The sequence below is a fragment of the Haliotis cracherodii genome, unplaced genomic scaffold (assembly GCF_022045235.1).
Source record: "Haliotis cracherodii isolate W230 unplaced genomic scaffold, xgHalCrac1.p SCAF_24, whole genome shotgun sequence".
Classification (NCBI taxonomy): Eukaryota; Metazoa; Mollusca; class Gastropoda; order Lepetellida; family Haliotidae; genus Haliotis; species Haliotis cracherodii.
Window position 1 is genome coordinate 7,054,914 of NW_027266280.1, and position 18,910 is coordinate 7,073,823.

At 43.5% G+C, this 18,910-nt stretch overlaps 1 protein-coding gene across 1 annotated transcript; it reads left to right on the top strand.

Annotated features, from left to right (window-relative positions):
* The first annotated feature begins 1,707 nt into the window (after positions 1-1,707).
* Positions 1,708-13,705, top strand: LOC139472301 (uncharacterized). Its single transcript, XM_071254740.1, has 10 exons — positions 1,708-1,746; positions 2,444-2,559; positions 2,894-3,020; positions 4,270-4,416; positions 4,933-6,904; positions 8,182-8,337; positions 8,995-9,486; positions 10,516-10,727; positions 11,831-11,891; positions 13,308-13,705. The coding sequence occupies exons 1-10, from the start codon at positions 1,708-1,710 to the stop codon at positions 13,703-13,705; spliced, it is 3,720 nt and encodes a 1,239-aa protein (XP_071110841.1).
* The last annotated feature ends 5,205 nt before the right edge of the window (positions 13,706-18,910 follow it).

Sequence of the window (18,910 nt, forward strand, 5' to 3'; positions counted from 1 at the left end):
GAGGATGACACTTTCAACTGATTGCACTTCTACTTAAAAGACATGGTCCGATCCTTTTAACGTTAAGGGATATGTGAGATAAGAAATACAAACACAAAACTACGAGGAGGGGTGGGGGGGTGGGGGGGGGGGTGGGGGGGTGGTGGTGTAGTGGGACAGCGGTCCGTGTGGTCAATAACCACACTGAAGTCCGAGGTTCGAACCTCACATGGGTGCAGTTTGTGACGTCATTTCTTTACATCAAGGTGTGTGACGAGCTCAGATCTCGTATCGCCTTTTTCTTGGGGAATGGTTCTTGAATTCAAGAATGTTGGAGGGTACATCGTAAATGTGGTGCAGCATTGCAAATTCCTCTTAGGTTCGGGACATACCATGCTCCCCAGAATCGTACCTCCGGGAGGCAGGGGGTGGACGAAGTGACAATTCACGCACCGCCGCCATGTTGTCATGACACTCGAGCTGTGAACAAGCAGATCTGACAATGGGTTGCCACTGTTAGTCACGAGCGGGCACTTAGTCATCTGTCAGACAGGGACAAGTGTTGGCTTCCCATACCCACCATCTGGTCACGATGAAAGAAATATAGACAACGATAGCGTCGGTTTGGTTTATCGGGATTAAATACTTGGATGGATATAACAAGTTTTAGATGGTTTTAACACGTATAACATAGAAACATATGCTTCTCAAAAGAAGACCCAATTCGTTTCATATTACTATTGTTGATCCGTCATGGCATCTTTAAGTGGATATCTGTCTTCGTGTAGGTATTTGAATTTGATAAGTTGTGTGGAATTGTAAATATTATGTTTTTCTACTGTCTTACTGTCTATGAAAAGAAATTGGAACGCATAAAGCTATTTCTCTCTAAAAACTAAACATCACATTTTTACTTCTCATCATATTTTAAAGCTACAGTATCTTAGGAACACAAAAATAGAATTCACAAGTATCAAACCTTTGGACTCATTTTCAGATTTATAACTGTTTATGCAGTGAGTGAGTATGGTTTTACGCCGCTTTTAGCAATGTTCAAATATCACGGCGGGGGACACCAGAAATGGGCTTCACACATTGTACCCATGTCGGGAATCGAACCCGGGTCTTCGGCGTGACAAGCGAATGCTTAAACCACTAGGCTACCCGACCGCCCGTTTATGTAATAATTGCAATGTTATATATAAATTCTGATTAATTGAAAGTATATACATGCTGAAATGTTTTAAAATAATGTATTTATTACATAACAAACAAATGAGAGAAAAATATTATATGTTTGTACAGTCCGTACGCGTAGCGATTTTTGCTGAAGTAACTTGACGTCAAACGTCTTTATGACGTCGCAGCACAATTTTATCCCCGCACCAATAAGGTCCGCCTTTCTCTTGTTTGGTTTCTGTTGGTGTGAGTGAGTGAGTTTGATTTAACGACGTTTTGAACAGTATTCAGCTGTATCCTATCAGCTTGATGTGGGAGTGTGTTTGTGCGTGTGTGTGTGTGTGTGTGTGTGTGGGGGGGGGGGGTGTTCGAATCCTGACTTGCCCCGATTATGTTTCTCGGTTTGTCAGCACCATACCCGTACTCGTGGTTTCACAAAAGTTGTAGATGTTAATCTACACCTCCGGAGGTCAATCCTTATTTATTCTGATATCTGTCTCTTTTGTTGCAGAACTGTTCATTTGGTTAACTTACTATCTACGTGTTGCTATGGCAACAAGTTCTGTGAGCCATAACATAAAATGGCTGGTAAGTACGATATATCGATAGACGTCTTTATATCTATACCATCAGACGTATTTTCTCTTGTCCGGGAGTGAACTAAAATGTGGAGGTATATGACGCAATTTCGGCACATGGTTCCATACCCGTGAAGACACTGGGTAGAATAGGTCTTCAGCAACCCATGCTTGCCGTAAGAGGCGTCTATGCTTGTCGTAAGAGGCGACTAACGGGATCGGGTGGTCAGACTCGCAATCACTGGATTGTCTGGTCCAGACTCGATTATTTACAGACCTCCGTCATATAGCTGGAATATTGCTGAGTGCGGCGTTAAACAACAAACCAACGGGTTCGGTAGGTCAGGCTCGCTGTCTTTGGTGATGCTTGTCATTGTATCCTAATTGAGTGGATCGATGCTGATGAAGTCAATCACTGGATTGTCTGGTCCAGACTCGATTATTTACAGACCGCCGTCATATAGCTGGAATATTGCTGAGTGCGGCGTTAAAGAAAGAATGAAAGAAACAACTATGACTACAATACAATGCTCGCATTCACTGTGCCTGTCTAACGTGGTTCTGTAGATGCACAACAACACCTATTATTATCATCATTATTATTATTATTATTATTATTATTATTACAACGGAAGTGAACAGTTTTAGTGGCGACGCTGATTTTATCTACGTTTTCCGTCAATATCAACAATCGGTGTTTTATGTAGTCGGCTGTGTCCGTCTGGCTCTTCCTTCTGATGGCGGCGGTGCTCACTTCCGGCAAGGTGTCCATGCTCTGGCTTCTGCGCCTGTACAAGTATGAACAGATTCACCCAGCCACGTGGTGAGTCACGGGATCAAATTGAAAAAAAGGGGGACACGAATGAAACTTAAATGTCTTAATTTTGCATTGAGGCAATAAAATTAATAACCCCCGCAGCTTCTATGCACACAAATTCACTGTACAGATGAATATCTCAGACAAAGGTAGTCCAAAAAAGATGAAAGGATTACATTCGAGAAAAGGGGAAAATAGTACTAAATTCCTGTGTCATTATTTTTGCATTGTTGCAATAAATTCACATTCTATATTCACCCATATTGGGAATAAAATGGTTGTACATGTTTGTTTGCCGCCGTTAACGTACAGTTTATGGACACATGCTATCTTGTTCCAGGTACATTCTCATCTGTGTGATGCTGGTCGTACCCCACGTGACCAACTTCATTTACATAATATGGAACACCCCCTTCATAAGCTCCGCCCACAAGAAGAAGATGCCCCGCCCTGGTCACATCTACATGGTAAGGTCCAATGCGGCAATGGGATGCGTACAGTCACTATTCTGTACCTGACAATAAGGAGGCTGACAAACCCCTTTTGGACCGCGGGATTTGGGGTCTAGTTAGGGGATAATCCGGACTCAGCAGTGTGGTACGCGGGCCGCAATTAAAATCGTATTTTGTATTCAACTTTTGAAAAAAATAATGGTGAACGTAAACTGATTTCTTTGTATATTTATGTTTTCTTCATTTTTTTCAGTTATTTAACTTCAGATCGCACTCTTTTATGCTACATATATTTAAAAAAATTGATTCAAAATATTTGAACTTTAAGTCTGACACTATTATGAATATATCAATATTTAAATATGTAAGTAATCTTCAACCAAGTGAGTTTGGCTTAACGCCGCTTTGAACACTATTTCCCAATTTTTATTTAATTTGATATATCGGTTAAAAAAAAAACAAGTTGAAATTTTGGAAACAAGTATTTGTTTTCACTTTTACAAAATCGGGGTGGTTGGGCAGTCTAGTAGTTAAAGCGTTTGCTCGTCACACCGAAAGCCCGCGTTCGATTCCAAACATGGGTATAATGTGTGAAGCTCGAACCCATTTCTGGTGTCCCCCGCCGTGATATTGCTGAAATATTCCTAAAAGCGGCGTTAAACCATACTCACTCATTTTTGCAAAATCATGTGACCCGTCAGTTGCCCACAACACACATGTGTATGCACATCGTTATGTAACTGAAATCCTATTTTTATGGCGATAAACAAAGCTTTGAATTACACATGCATGTTTAAGTGCAAGTGTCAACATAACAAATAATATTATCATATTTTCAGACGCTTTACCTTTTCAGTGTTTGTCTATTTTTTCTTTTTTATCTTTGATTCTCACTCAACCATTTCTTTATGTTCATTAATGTTTAATCCCTCTGTTTATAACATTGACAACGTGATGAACATCCATTGTTCTCGGAAACTGCTTATTACTCGGCCTCCGTACAGGGAAGAAGTGTAGCCATAATCACACACCACATCACAGAATGCATAAAATGACCCTGAAGCAATGGCATAAAGAAATGTTTTGATAAACAATGGAATTCTAAACAAAAACAATTCTCGAGAAACAGCTCGGCTGCAACTCCCCCCCCCCCCCCCCCCCCCCCCCACCCCCGACTCCCTTCCGCACAGCTCCACCCAATCATACTTCCTTCTCCCCCACCAAGTCTGCCCCCCCTTTAAATGATGTGTCTGTTGCATTTCAGGGAATCCTCGGGGGAGTCATGGAGACAGTTGCCGTCTGTTTCTTCGCATCCGAAATCTCTTTAGTTCTTCCTGAACCCATTTTTCTCTTCCTTCCATCGGCTGTCTTCACTATACCGCTCATTGTCAAGGCTGCTCACAATATGAAGGTACTGCTACCTCGTAATAGCGCGCTTTGTGTGCTTCAAGGTCAAATAACCTACACTGTTTATGATGTGTTAATAAATGTACCCTTTACCTTTAATCTTTTCTGTTTCCGTAAATATGTTTCAATGAGGATATAAGCAATTTCCGCATCAACGTGTATGGTATGTAAAGAGATCAAAGAAAGCCATCGAACGATACCCAAAGGTTGGAAGACCGAAAGTAACACGTGATTTTAATCAGCAGCAATTAAATTCAATGTATCGGTGTTATAACTACAACATAGGACATGTAATTGTAACCAACTTGCGTGAATCATATCGCCAATCAATGGATTATTATTTATAGATCATCGTCATATATCTTGAACATTGCAAGTGCAAAAATAGAAAAAAAGAAGAGAGACTTATTTGTAGAAAACCCCAAGTGACGCTAAAAATAGCGCGATAATGCAAGCCTCATTTGGGTTAAATGATTTTACCAAAATGTCTGCTAATTAATAGTTTGACCGGATGTTGTAGATGACGACGACCCGGAAGTCCAGCAGTAAGAGGTTCGTGCGCATCCTCACCCAGTGCCTGCATGTGGCCCTATGCACATACACATTCTGGGCCCCAGCCCTTATGTCCGCCCTCATCTACCTGTGGTCCCCTTTCAATATGCAAATCCGACACTGCGTGGCCCTACCCATCCTGCTTCTCGTGCTCTCCACCGCCTGGACCCCCCGCGTGCAGGAAATTATCGTCTGCTCTTCGGGACAACGGAACTGGAAGGCGACGTTAGCCTACAATTGCCTCAAGATCGTGGCTATACCCATAACCCTGACAGGCCTGATGGCGTTCAACCTGAGAGCATTCCGAGAGGACATGTACCAGTTCATGTCTGTTGGATTTGCAAATACGGCAGACTACCGAGTCTGGCTGCCCTTGTTGGTGACAATCGTAACAGGCATGTCCGCCCTAGCGATCATGAACATCGCGTCTAAAGTGTCCCTCACGACGCCCGGCGTCTGGCTACCGTCCCTCCTTGCCCCTCTCCTCACCTTCGGAGCGGCCACCATTTTGTGGGGAGATATTTCAACTGAGGCTATATGGGAATTATCTGGCATGGATCTGGCAACGTGGTCAGCAACAGTTTTAGCCTTCCTTGTCTGGATCGTTCCTTACATAATCCCAGCGCTGAACATAATAGAATCACCCACAGCTCTGCTCCGACCATTTTCAGAAAACTTTTTCGGATTTACCTGGAATGCTATGTTTTTGGAACAATCTCTCATCCTAAACTACAGCCACAAAGGGATTGGCTCGAGAGACAAATGGGTAAATACAACCGTGAAACAAGGAAAACATAAAACGGTGTTTGTGTGTACGACGATGTTCCGAGAAACGAGAACAGAAATGAAACGTTATCTCAACAGCTTAAAGAAGATGGTGTCCTCCAACGTCCTGAACGACGTGTCGGTGGAGGCACACGTCTTCCTCGACAACGCCATCGAGAACGGCCAATACAACTCCTTCGCTTGCCAGTTGTTGAACTTGCTCATAGAGGTGTTCCACCTGTCCTATCCAGACCTGAACTGCTACAAGACGCCCTACGGGTTTCAGTTCCACTGCATCTACGACCAGAACTTCCCCGTCTACGTCCACGTCAAGAACGGGGAGTTGTTCAAGGTGAAGAAGCGATGGAGCCAGGTCATGTACATGAACTACGTCCTAAAGTACCGATGTGGATTCAACACCAGTAGTCCGTCAGGTCCTAAAGACAATGATCTGACTTCAAATGGGAATTTCGATACATTCATCACAGGATTAAAACACAACGGAAAGGAGGACTATTGCACGAATTTATACAAATATTTTAAAGAAAAAGACGATGTCCACAAAAACAGCTCTCACAGACATCCATCCAGCAGCACTGATTTTGACGACAGTGGCAGCGACACCTCGACAGATGCATCGGAGGCCTATACTGTATCAAGGGAGAGCACTGCGTCCTGTTTCACCAGCGAAGGGACCGATAGTGATGATTCGGACTTGTTCTCCTACAAAAAACTGCCGCCAAAAACTCACACCAAGGTGCCGTGTATGAAGGACGTCGGGAACGAGATGGTCAAGCACGTGCTGAAAGCGGAGCTGGCCAGACGAGCCGACAAACAAGATGGCGGAGGACATCGGGTGTATCTCCCGCCAGATTTGTTCTACTTCCAACCAGGAACTGGACAGCCGGGGAGATGGCGAAACAATGGCCTCATGGCCGAGGAGGGTACGAACGAGACTTCTCTCTTCACCATCGCCGGCAACCAAGGCCTCAGCAAACAGGACGACGTCTACGTCTTGGCCACGGATGCTGACACACAGTTCAAGGCCAAGAGCGTGCGGGCACTGCTTGACCTCTGTGACAGGGACCAGTCGCTCGGGGCTGCGTGTGGGCGCACTGTTCCCACTGGTGGTTTTAATCCTGTTGTTTGGTACCAAAAGTTTGAATACGCTAAAGGTATGTGGTATTTACAATACTTTGTTGAACTGTATTTGAGATTTAGTTTAGAAATCGTTACATATTCAAACATAAGGACATGAGCTCTGCTTTGGTAATATGTAGGAGTTACGGGAGGCGTCATATAAACTACCATTCTTACTGGTGGAGTGAGTGAGTGAGTTTAAATTTAACGTCGCATCGGCATAATATTAGACATATGGCGACTGGTTTGTTTGGTTGTTTGTATGTTGTTTAACGCCACACTCAGCAATATTCCAGCTATATGACGGCGGTCTGTTAAATAATCGAGTCTGGACCACACAATCCAGTGATTGACATCATGAGCATCGATCCACGCAATTGGGATCGATGACATGTATCAACCAAGTCAGCAAGCCTGACCACCCGATCCCGTTAGTCGCCTCTTACGACAAGCACAGTTGCCTTTTACGGCAAGTATGGATTGCTGAAGACCTATTCTACCCCGGTAGCATTGTGGTTTACGCGTTCGTTCGTGGCGTCGAAGGCACGGGTTCGCTCCCTACAAGGGTTTAATGTGTAAAGTCAGTTTCTGGTTGCCATGCTGTCATATTGCTGGAATATCGTTCAGCGGGATGAAACCATACTCACTCACTCGTACTGCTGGCTCAGACTCAACACTGAAGCGGGACTGGGTTCGGTCTATAAGGTTATCCCAGCGCATTTGATTCAAGTCAATTCAATTTATTTTTGTTTTTATAGTTAATGATTACCCTAATTACGCAGTGTCAATGTTTGTTTGTTTGTTGTTTACGCCATTCTCAGGAATATTCCAGCCATATCACGGAGGTCTGTAAATAATCGAGTCTGGACCAGACATTACAGTGATTGAGATCATGACCATCGATCCACGCAACTGGGATACGATGACATGCATCAACCAAGTCAGCGAGCCTGACCACCCGACCCCGTTAGTCGCCTGTTACGACAAGCATAGTCGCCTGTTACGACAAGCATAGTTGCCTTTTGGGGCAACCATGGATTGCTGAAGAGCTGTTCTACCCCGGATCTTAATGGGTATTCACAGACAGTGAATGTGTCTGAAACGTGTTATTTAGTTACGTTGCCTAGAACGAGACCGGGAACACATCATGGACACTCTCTTTAATGTCTGTATAACCACGGTAGTTTAATGATGTAACATGTATTTGTTCTTATGTTCAAGATTTTAGAGATCTGTTGTTTTATGACGAAACAAGTTGGAGATGTATAGTTTTAAGACAACTTTCTGAGATTGTTTTGTTTTATGCTGACAGATTTCTGGCTGGTGAAGGCGTCCCAGAATATTATCGGTTCCGTCACGTGCTGCCCCGGATGTTTTAGCCTGTATCGAGGCCAGGCATTGGCTGACGTCATGAGCACATTCTCCGAGCCAAGTTGCTCTGCCTTCGACGCTCTCGTCAAGGACCATGGTAAATAATCATATTGATATCAGAATATAAATAGATTTATATGTCCTCACATACGTCGAAAATAAAAACGCGATACAACAATGAGGGAGTATTGAGGGAAAATATCTCCTTCTGCTCAGTCGGTTCTAAATTTCCTTTAGCGCGGTTACATCCACAGATAAACTAGCCCTGAAAACACGGCATGTTTATCTCCGAAGTGAAACATGGTTTAAGCGCATTCCAAGGGAGTGTTCAAATGTGTTGTCATCGTGGACGAATTGTAGCTTCAACGTATGACGTACACCTGTTCCTGTCATCGCGTTTGTGGGACCGCCTCTGTGATCTAGTGGATAGATCGTCTCCCCGGAGATCAGAAGGGCGGTGGTTCGATCCTCGCCGAAACACACCAAACGATGGTACTTGTTGTTACCCTGGCTCGCTGGTTAGCTCGGAGTCAGTATAATGTGTCTAAGTGGGGTACTGGCACTAGCGGTGGTAGCCTAGCACTGTTAAACCGGCATTAGTCCGGGCTTGTTAAAAGACTTATACACACACATATGTACACGCACACACGCACGCACGCACGCACGTACGTACGTACGCGAGCACGCACGCATGCGCGAAAATCCAATTTCACGTCACCACCATCACCTCTGTAATTCCTTGTGTCCTCCGCAGGCGAGGACCGATGGCTATGCACGCTGATGATGATGCAGGGATGGAAACTCGAGTACATCGACAACTGCAGGAACTCCACCCACTGCCCCGAGTCATTCACAGAGTTCTTACGACAACGTCGACGCTGGGTGCTTTCGGAGCTCTCGAACATGGTTCTCATCTTCCAATCCCTGTCTGAACTGGTGCGCCGGAACTCTGCCTTCTCCGCCATCTTCATCCTGTCTCTCCTGCAGATGTTCCTGTGGGTCCTGCTGTCCCCATCGACCACTCTAATCGTCCTATGTGTCGCCTGTGAGATCATCTTCGGCCTGCCCCTCATCTGGTCTGCGCCCTTCGCCTTCCTCTTCATCATCTCATACACTGTCGTCTGCTGCACCTGCAGCAAGCGGGCTCAGAACATCATGACCTTGACCTTCCTCCTGTCTGTAGCGACCTTCATGATAGCTATAAGTGCAGGTTTTATTGCTTATATGGTTATCAACATCCAGGAAGGTACAGTGAAACTATTTACCTTACGAATGTTAGTAGACTTATAAGAGTTGATAGAAGCCACTGGTTCCACGTTTTTATGGAGATCATATTTATCATACACACTGGGTGTCTTTGTCTTAATCATGCAATATCCTGATAACACATTTGAAGCTAAGTATTTTTTTATGGTATATGTTGAATATCAAAGGCCTTTACAGCTTCGCTAAAGTGGTTAACGATTAGACCTGCATCAGTTTGGTTTTCACCTCCACATCAGGGCCCACTTGCCCAAAGTGATCTTAGCGCTAAGTCTATCGTAAGCCTATGCTAAAGTATGGGAGCTACGATCATCTTAGCGCTAAGGTCGCTTTGTGCAAGTGGTCCCTGCTTGACAAGCTCTGATACAACTGAAATACGAGCTGTTCAAACCAAACCCACCACAACAAAACTGTCTGAGCCTCATACACCTCAAGCCGTGATATTGCTGAAATATTGCTGAAACGAAGCAAAACCATACTCACTCACTGATACATCTTGACCCGTGAAGATCCGGGGTAGAATAGGTCTTCATCAATCCGTGCTTGCCGTAAAAGACGACTATGCTTGTCGTAAGCGGCGACTAACGGGATCGGGTGGTCAGGCTTGCTGACTTGGTTGATGCATGTCATCAATCCCAATTGCGTTGATCGATGCTCGAGATATCAATCACTGGATTGTGTGGTCCAGACTCGATTATTTACAGACCGCCGTCATGTAGCTGGGATATTGCTGAGTAAGGGCGTTAAACAAAAAAACAAACAAACATTGACACTGCGTAAATAGGGTAATCGTGAGGCGTTTAACAACAAACAAACAAACAAACAAACAAAACTTATACATATTATTTGGATCACCTTGGTAAACAGGGTCCTCACACAACTATTGTGGGCGTCTTTGTGCTGCAATTATCATCTGTGTTATGGGAAGTAGTTTTTATTGTCTTAGCCGAAAGAAGGTTTTGTGAATGATCAAAAGTTCCATGGTGTGCTCATTGTCCCCTTTGGTCCACAGATTTGGCCAAGGGCCATGTCGAGTTCCGTCCCTACTTCCTGGTGCCTCTCCTCATCGGCGGGACAATCTACGCGGCACTCATCCACCCCGGGGAGTGGCTCAACCTCGTCTACGGTATCGTGTACGCCTTCATCTTCCCCGCCATGTTCATCATCCTCCCCATCTACGCCGTCTCGAACATGGTCGACCAGTCCTGGGGAACTCGAGAAGAGGTACCACTCTCGCCAGAAGTTGTTAATACTTTTAACATGTTAAAAATGTTGTTAAAAACCTTTTGTTTTGTATACGCTCATAATGAGTGAGTGAGTGAATGAGTTAGGTTTAACGCCGCTTTTAACATTATTCCAGTTATATCGCCGCGTGTCAGCTTAATGTGGGAGGAAAGCCCGAAGTGATGCAGGTCTCAGACGTTTACCACTTCGGTGAAACCCACGAGCACGGGTATGGTGCTGACAAATCTAGAAACAATCGGGGCGAACCGGGATTCGAACCCACAATCATAGGTTTCTGGCGTGCCCATGGGACGCAACTCTGCACAGCGAATCGCGGCGCCTTAGACATTTGATCAATATTCTTTTGCTTGCTATTTAACGCCGACTCTGCTATATGACGGCATACAGTCTAGACCAGACTATCCAGTGATTGACATCATGAGCATCGATCTATGTAATCGGAATACGATGACATGCATCAACCAAGTCACCCAGTCTGCCTACTCGATCCCTTTAGTCGCCTCTTACTACAGTCATGGCCAACCAAACTGAAGGTCAATTCCAACCAGGATCTTCACGGTGGCCAAACGCGAAGTAGTCATGTACTTTGTCAACAGATACTGGAGCGCCACTTGGAATTATAGAACCCGCTATTGTATTTCTTCCGTGTTTACGTCCGCATTCTAAATGTAGCGAAACGTGAAACTATAGTAAAAGGTTTAACGTGTACGTCAGATAGGTCGATGTGTACCGGTTATTGTGAGTGAGTGAGTTTGGTTTAACGCCGCTTTTAACAGTATTCCAGTTATGTCGCGGCGTGTCAGCTTAATGTGGGAGGAAAGCCCGAAGTGATGCAGGTATCAGACGTTTACCACTTCGGTGAAACCCACGAGCACGGATATGGTGCTGACAAACCTAGAAACATAATCGGTTCGAACCGGGATTCGAACCCACAATCATAGGTTTCTGGCGTGCCCAAGGGACGCAACTCTGCACAGCGAATCGCCTTAGACGACTGGGCACCCGTGCCCCCGATTTTACAATGAAACAAATGTTGAGTTGTATGACGTCATGATATAACAACTTCCTGCTTTTCCCAACAGTCGACCGCTGGAGAGTACTGCTGCGATAAGAAACAAGAGAAGCCCGCAGCTACAGAAGAAGGTACGAATAATCTCTACGTCCTCAAATATGTTGACTCGTTGACCTTGACCTGAACAAACCAGAAGGCCGAAACGATAAACACCCAACAGCTGTCACTCCAACTGACACTGGCTGTGCTACCAACAGTGACTGCTGCAGATGTTGTTAACAATTATACAGTGTCCATACGTATAACTGACGGAAGTCCGATATTTACGACAGAAGCTCAGGCTATATTATTAGCTTTGCAATATATTGAACAGTCTTCTAAAAGCAGTTTCCTCATATTATCTGATAGTTTGTCCTGTTTACAGGCATTCGAAAATCGAAAAGTGGATCATCCATTTTTAGCTGAAATTTTAATGTGTCATCTCAATTTATCCGTAGCTGGAAAAGATATAATTTTTGGGTGGCATCAGTGGCAACTGTAAAGCAGATTCTTCGGCAAAAGTCGCTCTTGATAAACCCAGCTTCTAAAACAAACCTCCCATATTCTGATCTATAACCTTCCATCAGACAATATGTGAATGATCATTGGCAAAACTGTTGGAATACCAAGACTCTGAACAAACTTCATACTATCAAACCACTGATTGGAGGTCGCGCACATTCTGGTTTATATCGTCATGATGAAGTTGTTTTAAAGCGGTGCCGCATTGGCCAAAACTTATTATACACATTCATTTTTATTGAAGGGTGAAGATCCAACTATTTGTATACCTTGCCGTAGCCCTCTTACTATGAAGCATATTCTGCTGGAATGTGTTGATTTTGCACCTATCAGACGTTTTTATGATAATGTTCATACCTTATCTGAACTTTTTACCACAGTTTCTAATCACTTGATTTTAGCGTACTTAAAGGAAATCAAACTCTATGATAAAATATAGATTTTTACCTGAACAGTCAGTCTTTTACTTCTGAATGTGATACTTGACTGAGTGATTTTAGTGATTTTCAACATCACTTTTATTATATTGGTTGATATATGATTACACAAAAGACATTTCTCGCCGTGAATAGCTGCAAAATTGCTCATGCGCCGTTAAGCAATATTCACTCACTCACTCACTCACTCACTCACCAACAGTGACATGCTAGGGCCAGATGGTGTTAACCATTGCATGTGGCACACTACACTCAACCATTGCCATATTAACAGAATACTTGGGCTGGGGTGGAACGGGGTGTAAAAAATGGTCGGGAAAAAAGAGTGTTTGGCTGTTTCTTTCAGGGATGAATTGTATGTTTTGAAACTTTGACTGAAACAAATATTCCGTCTCAAACAACAACACCCCAACCACACACACACACACACACACACACACACACACACACACACACACACACACACCGAATATTAAATGCTCCCTAACACCTGTATATACGCTGTGCCACTACTGTCACCCGTTGTTATCATGGATCTGTTTGTTTCAGAAACCTACCAACCACTGACCATGAAGGCCAGCGATACCCTGCCCCTGACATCAGCAACAGAGAGACGTTTCTGGGAGAAACTCCGCAAGTCCCTCCTCGGCACCAACGTGAATTGTGGGAAGGATGAGGCGTCGCTGAGGCATAATCTCAAGACGTTGCGAGACAAGTGCGTGATCACCATGGTGATCATGAACACCGTGTGGTATTCATTCTTGACGTCAGTGTACCTGCTAGCAAACAGTGACGTCATCTGCTACGTGGTGGCTGGGGTCTTCAGCTTCTCGCTGGTGGTGCAGCTAGTGGGGCTCACCTCCTACAAGATAGACAATTCACTGCGACGGCACATACTCAGGCGAGCTGGCCCATCTCATCCACTCTGGGTCAAGGACAGGCATTAATCACGTGGTATGACGTCATAACTATGTGCAATATGAAATTTTGTAGTGGTAATCTGCCCTCATGACAGCAGCTTGACGTATGTATAGTACAGTATTTATGTACAGTATTTATTGTACATTATATATGTACAGTATTTATGTACAGTATTTCAATCACAGCTACTGTCAGCGGTGTATATAGTAATGTATATCCAAGAAAGGCATGCTTATCGGGTCGCGAGTGATAACCCTTGTTACGATTTACGTCATATTTCATTGTTAGATGTCGTCATCGATTGTGACATGACGTCACAAGGACATTTTCATTTTTTACATATGACGTCATTAATGATGACGTCATGTTTTCATTGAAGTGACGTCACTAAGACACTTTTATTCGTCAGGATGATATAAGAATGCCATGCCCCTTCCCTGACACTAATGTTTACCATCCACGTGATAATTTGTGATCTGCGTAATTTATTTCGTAAACATGAACACAATACATATGCGTCCATGTCTTGTTGACAAGGATGATCTGTTGTCATAAACAGTTTACTTCGTGATTGTGCACCTTGTCACGCAATACTCGCACCGTTTCACATACTGTCCATTTGTTATGTATGTACCACATGTACATAATATTTATTATTATTTATTGTTTGCCATCTGTGAAAATCATAATGTATTTGTGAGTGTACACCACGTGATGACTGGAACGCCTACAGCTGATGATAGTTCAGGCTATGGCGGTATTCTTCGTGTTTGAGTGGTTCTGTTGTAAACAGGACACACTGCAATGTACAACATAACACTACATTCGCGTAATTATTGCCGTTTCAATACTTTGAATTACTTACATTTCATCACGTTCAAGTGATTTGTATCTTAACACAAACAGCTTAATACAGAACCAATAGTCTTGATGCTTGGTGTTCTCGCGTGAATCAAGGATCTCAATATTAATGTCTTCAGAAACATCCCACGCATCGTCAAATGATGCCCACCTCATATGTCTCTTACTCACAGATGATACTTCGTATTTCTTCCTGCTCTCAGATGAAATATATGTCCAAGTAATACCTACCACGACATACACACCTAATATCTTTCTAGTCTCTCAGATGATGTACATGTTCTTTCCTCTCAGACAATATACAACTATTTTCCCATCTTTTAGATGATATATATCATATTTACCCGACCTTTCAGATATAATTATATATTCCTACCTCTCGGATGATGTATTTATCATATTCCCCCACCTCTTAGATGATATATACCATATCTTTCCCACTTCTCGATATAATATATTTAATATCCTTCCCACTTCTCAGATAATGTATATATCATAGCTTCCTACTTCTCAGATGAGTTATATATCACACCTTCCCACTTCTCAGATAATATATCTATCACACCTTCCCACTTCTCAGATAATATATATCATACCTTCCCACTTCTCAGATGATATATATCACACCTTCCCACTTCTCAGATAATATATATATATATATATATATATATATATATATATATATATATATATATATATATATATATATATATATATATATATCACACCTTCCCACTTCTCACTTGATATCTATCATACTTTCCCACTCTCAGATAATGTATATATCATACCTTCCCACTTCTCAGATGATATATATCATATCCTTCCCACCTCTTAGATAATAATATATCACTTGTTCTCATCTCTCAGATGATGTGTGTCGCATCTTCTCAGCTATAAGATGGGCGCTGAGAGTGAACTGTTGCAAGAATGTATTAGGAATTTGTGTTTCACTTCTGTGTTTCAAACACGCCGTTGTACATAGACTGTAGCGAGTCCATGTAGCATAATCATCTGTCGAACCCAGCAGTGTATGCTGCACTGCTGCTTGTTGTCGTCATTTCTGTAAATAAACCAGTGCATCTATATCACTTCCGGATTTTTGTCCTTGACCTTCCGTTGTCGCGAAGTGGAAACATGAATTGTTTGACAGGCATATCTGAAGTTGAGGGATGACAAAGATGACCTTGACAATGGTATAAAGATCTATACCGAAACGTCGTTATTACAGCAAAATAAAGAAGTTGCTTTCCATAAAATTGTATCTACTTTGGAAACCCAATAGTATATGCGACGTGTCGTTCGCGCTGGGTTCGAAGTTCAGCTCGACTTTGAGCCTTAGTTAAAAGCTCCATACCCGTGCATTCGTCACCACTCGCCCCTTTCCGTATTCGGAATAACACGAGTTGGTCACGAATGTGTTGGCGGTCTTCCAACATTAAGCTGACACGCCTCGGTGTGACTGAAATACCGTTCATGGCGGCGCTAAAACAAATTCACGATGTTAAGTTGAAACATTTAGTGAACAGGAGAGAAATCGGCCTGTTACTGTTTTGTTTGTTTGTTTGTTTGTTTGTTGTTTAACGCCGCACTCACCAAAATTCCAGCTATATGACGGCGGTCTGTAACTCATCGAGTATGGACCAAACAATCCAGTGATTGACACCATGAGCATCGATCCACGTAATTGGGGTGACATGCATCAACCAAGTCAGCAAGCCTGATCACCCGATCCGTCAGTCGCCTCTTACGACAAGCATAGTCGCCTTTTACGGCAAACATGGGTTGGTGATGTCCTATTTTTAACCGGATCTTAACGACAGGCAAACCAGTGGTCGATATTATGAGCAAAACCCCAACGATGATACGATGACACGCAATCAAACAAGTCGCCATGGCTGGCCGCACAAACATTTATCCGTCTCTTTCGACAATCATTGGTTGCTGGGATTCAATTCAAACCAAGAATCTCCACATGACACACTATATGTATCAGTGATACTCCGTTGCTGGGTGCGGCGTTATGCAACAAACTAACACTTACTTTTTATACAAATTTTCGAGTGCTGTCACAGGTATAACAGGGACTGATTACCGTTTTCGCGAACACCTGGTATCAAAATTGATTTTCAGTGATCCAGTCATGTAATTTTAGCACAATATCATTAAAATCAGATCTTCGTTTTCGCTACCTCTAAACAAAGATCTGAAGACATCCCATTATGGGTCACGTCGAAACGACCTTTCGCGAATTTTGACCGACCAATGAAATGACTGACAATAAATCGACATAAGCCAATCAGAAGGCAGCTTTCTCGAGCTTTACGACACGAATTTCAATTACGCTTCGAAACATATTTTGACGTATTCTCGATTAATAAAATTAAAACTGATAAGAAGAACACTCTGGAATGGCTTACAGATGGCCTAGATTGTATGTGTATAATCATAAAACCGTAACTGTCGTTCGGAATACCCTCTGTTAAATATTTCGTGGTTGCATGATTAGAAAACACATTCCGACTGTCACTTTCATGATCTGGTAAACGACGCTCTGATTGGTTGGATGAAAGGTCGTTCTGACGTGACCCTTAATGGGATGTCCTCAGATCTTTGTTTAGCGATAACGAGAACAAAGATCTGATTTTAATGAGATTGAGCACAATTTTGCATATTACGTCTGATGGAATCTATTTCGGTTGATAATCGAGACTGGTTATTTTCTGGTGTTGACGTTATATATTTTATATACATCACATGACAAAGTTCACATCACCAGTCACCAGTTCTTTAATAACTAAACTAGTGTCCAAAAGAAACGATACCAACTTATTTTCAAAATTGTTTTTTACTAAGTGAATTGTCTAGTATGAAAACATGCCAGTTCGTATTGCACATCCCAAACACAGCATAGTCGATAAAAAATACCGGGAACACGTGATCACTTCTGGGAAAAAACGTAAATTTCGTGAAAGTGACATTTCCCTCTCTAGCATGTTCTGCACGTGCATAAAAACTGTATAAAACGGCTGATCAGACACGTTGATATCACAGCAACAAAAAGAACACAAGATATGCCACGTTTGACAGCCATCGAGAGAGAGAGAGTCGTTGGAATGGTCCAACAAGGAGCGTCACATGTCGACGTCGCCAGAAGGTTGGGCTGCGCACGCATCACTATCACCAGGTTGATGCAGCGGTTACGTCAGACAGTAACCACGCCCCGTGAAGATCGTTACATCCGGGTATTACACCTGAGGAACCGCACTGTAACAGCGACGTCCACGGCGGCTACAGCACTGGGACACGGGATCAGTCGACAGACCGTCTACAGGAGACTACGGCAGTATGGTATCCGGCCACGTCATCCCTACCGCGGACCGCTCCTGACGCCTCGACACCGGAACAACAGACTGATCTGGGCCAGGCGAGTTCGACGTTGGCAACGGCGGGACTGGGCACGTGTTATGTTCTCTGATGAGAGCAGATTCCTCATCTTCAGAAACGATGGACGGCAGCTTGTATACCGACGATTTGGTGAACGTTTGGCGCCTAACTGTATCCAACAGGTCCGGCCGTTTGGAGGTGGAGGGTTAATGGTTTGGGGTGGCATATGTGGTGACGTCAAAACGATGCTTGTCGTAATTCGTGGAAACCTGAATGCACAGCGTTATCTTGATGACATCCTACGGCCTGTTGTGGTGCCCTTTATTCAGCAACAGCCTCGTGGTCTCCTTTTCCAACATGACAATGCAAGGCCACACACAGCAAGATTGACACAGAACTTCCTTGCCAACGCCAAAGTACAGGTTTTGCAATGGCCCCCATGTTCACCGGACATGAATCCCATCGAGCACTTATGGGACCACCTCGATCGGCAAATCCGACGTCGCCGTGTGCCTCCAGTCAACGTCCAGGACTTGGAACGATGTCTCCTCGAGGAATGGCAACGCATCACTCCCAACGTCATCAGACGTTTGACGTCATCAGTCCGTAGGCGTGTTCTGGCATGTATTGATGCTCACGGTGGACATACCCGCTACTGACTTGACTTTGAGTCGTGTGGTGTGACATTTCCCGTTGTTTCTGTGATCAGTGCTCTAACGAAATGTTCATTTTTCGACCCCACCCATCTTTAAAGGCTTGTCATATTGGTTGTACAGATTTTATTGAAATGAAATTTTTGTACAGATGTTGTGAAAGGATTTCTCAAAAGCATAACACCAATCCTAAACTTCTGCATTGTTTAGTTTTTCTTTTATGTCGTTGCAAACATGTGGTATCGTTTCTTTTGGACACTAGTTTATGTTTTAAGTTTGTTCTTCATTTCAGGGGGATATATTTCTCTGTAACTTCCAGAGCTGATGGAA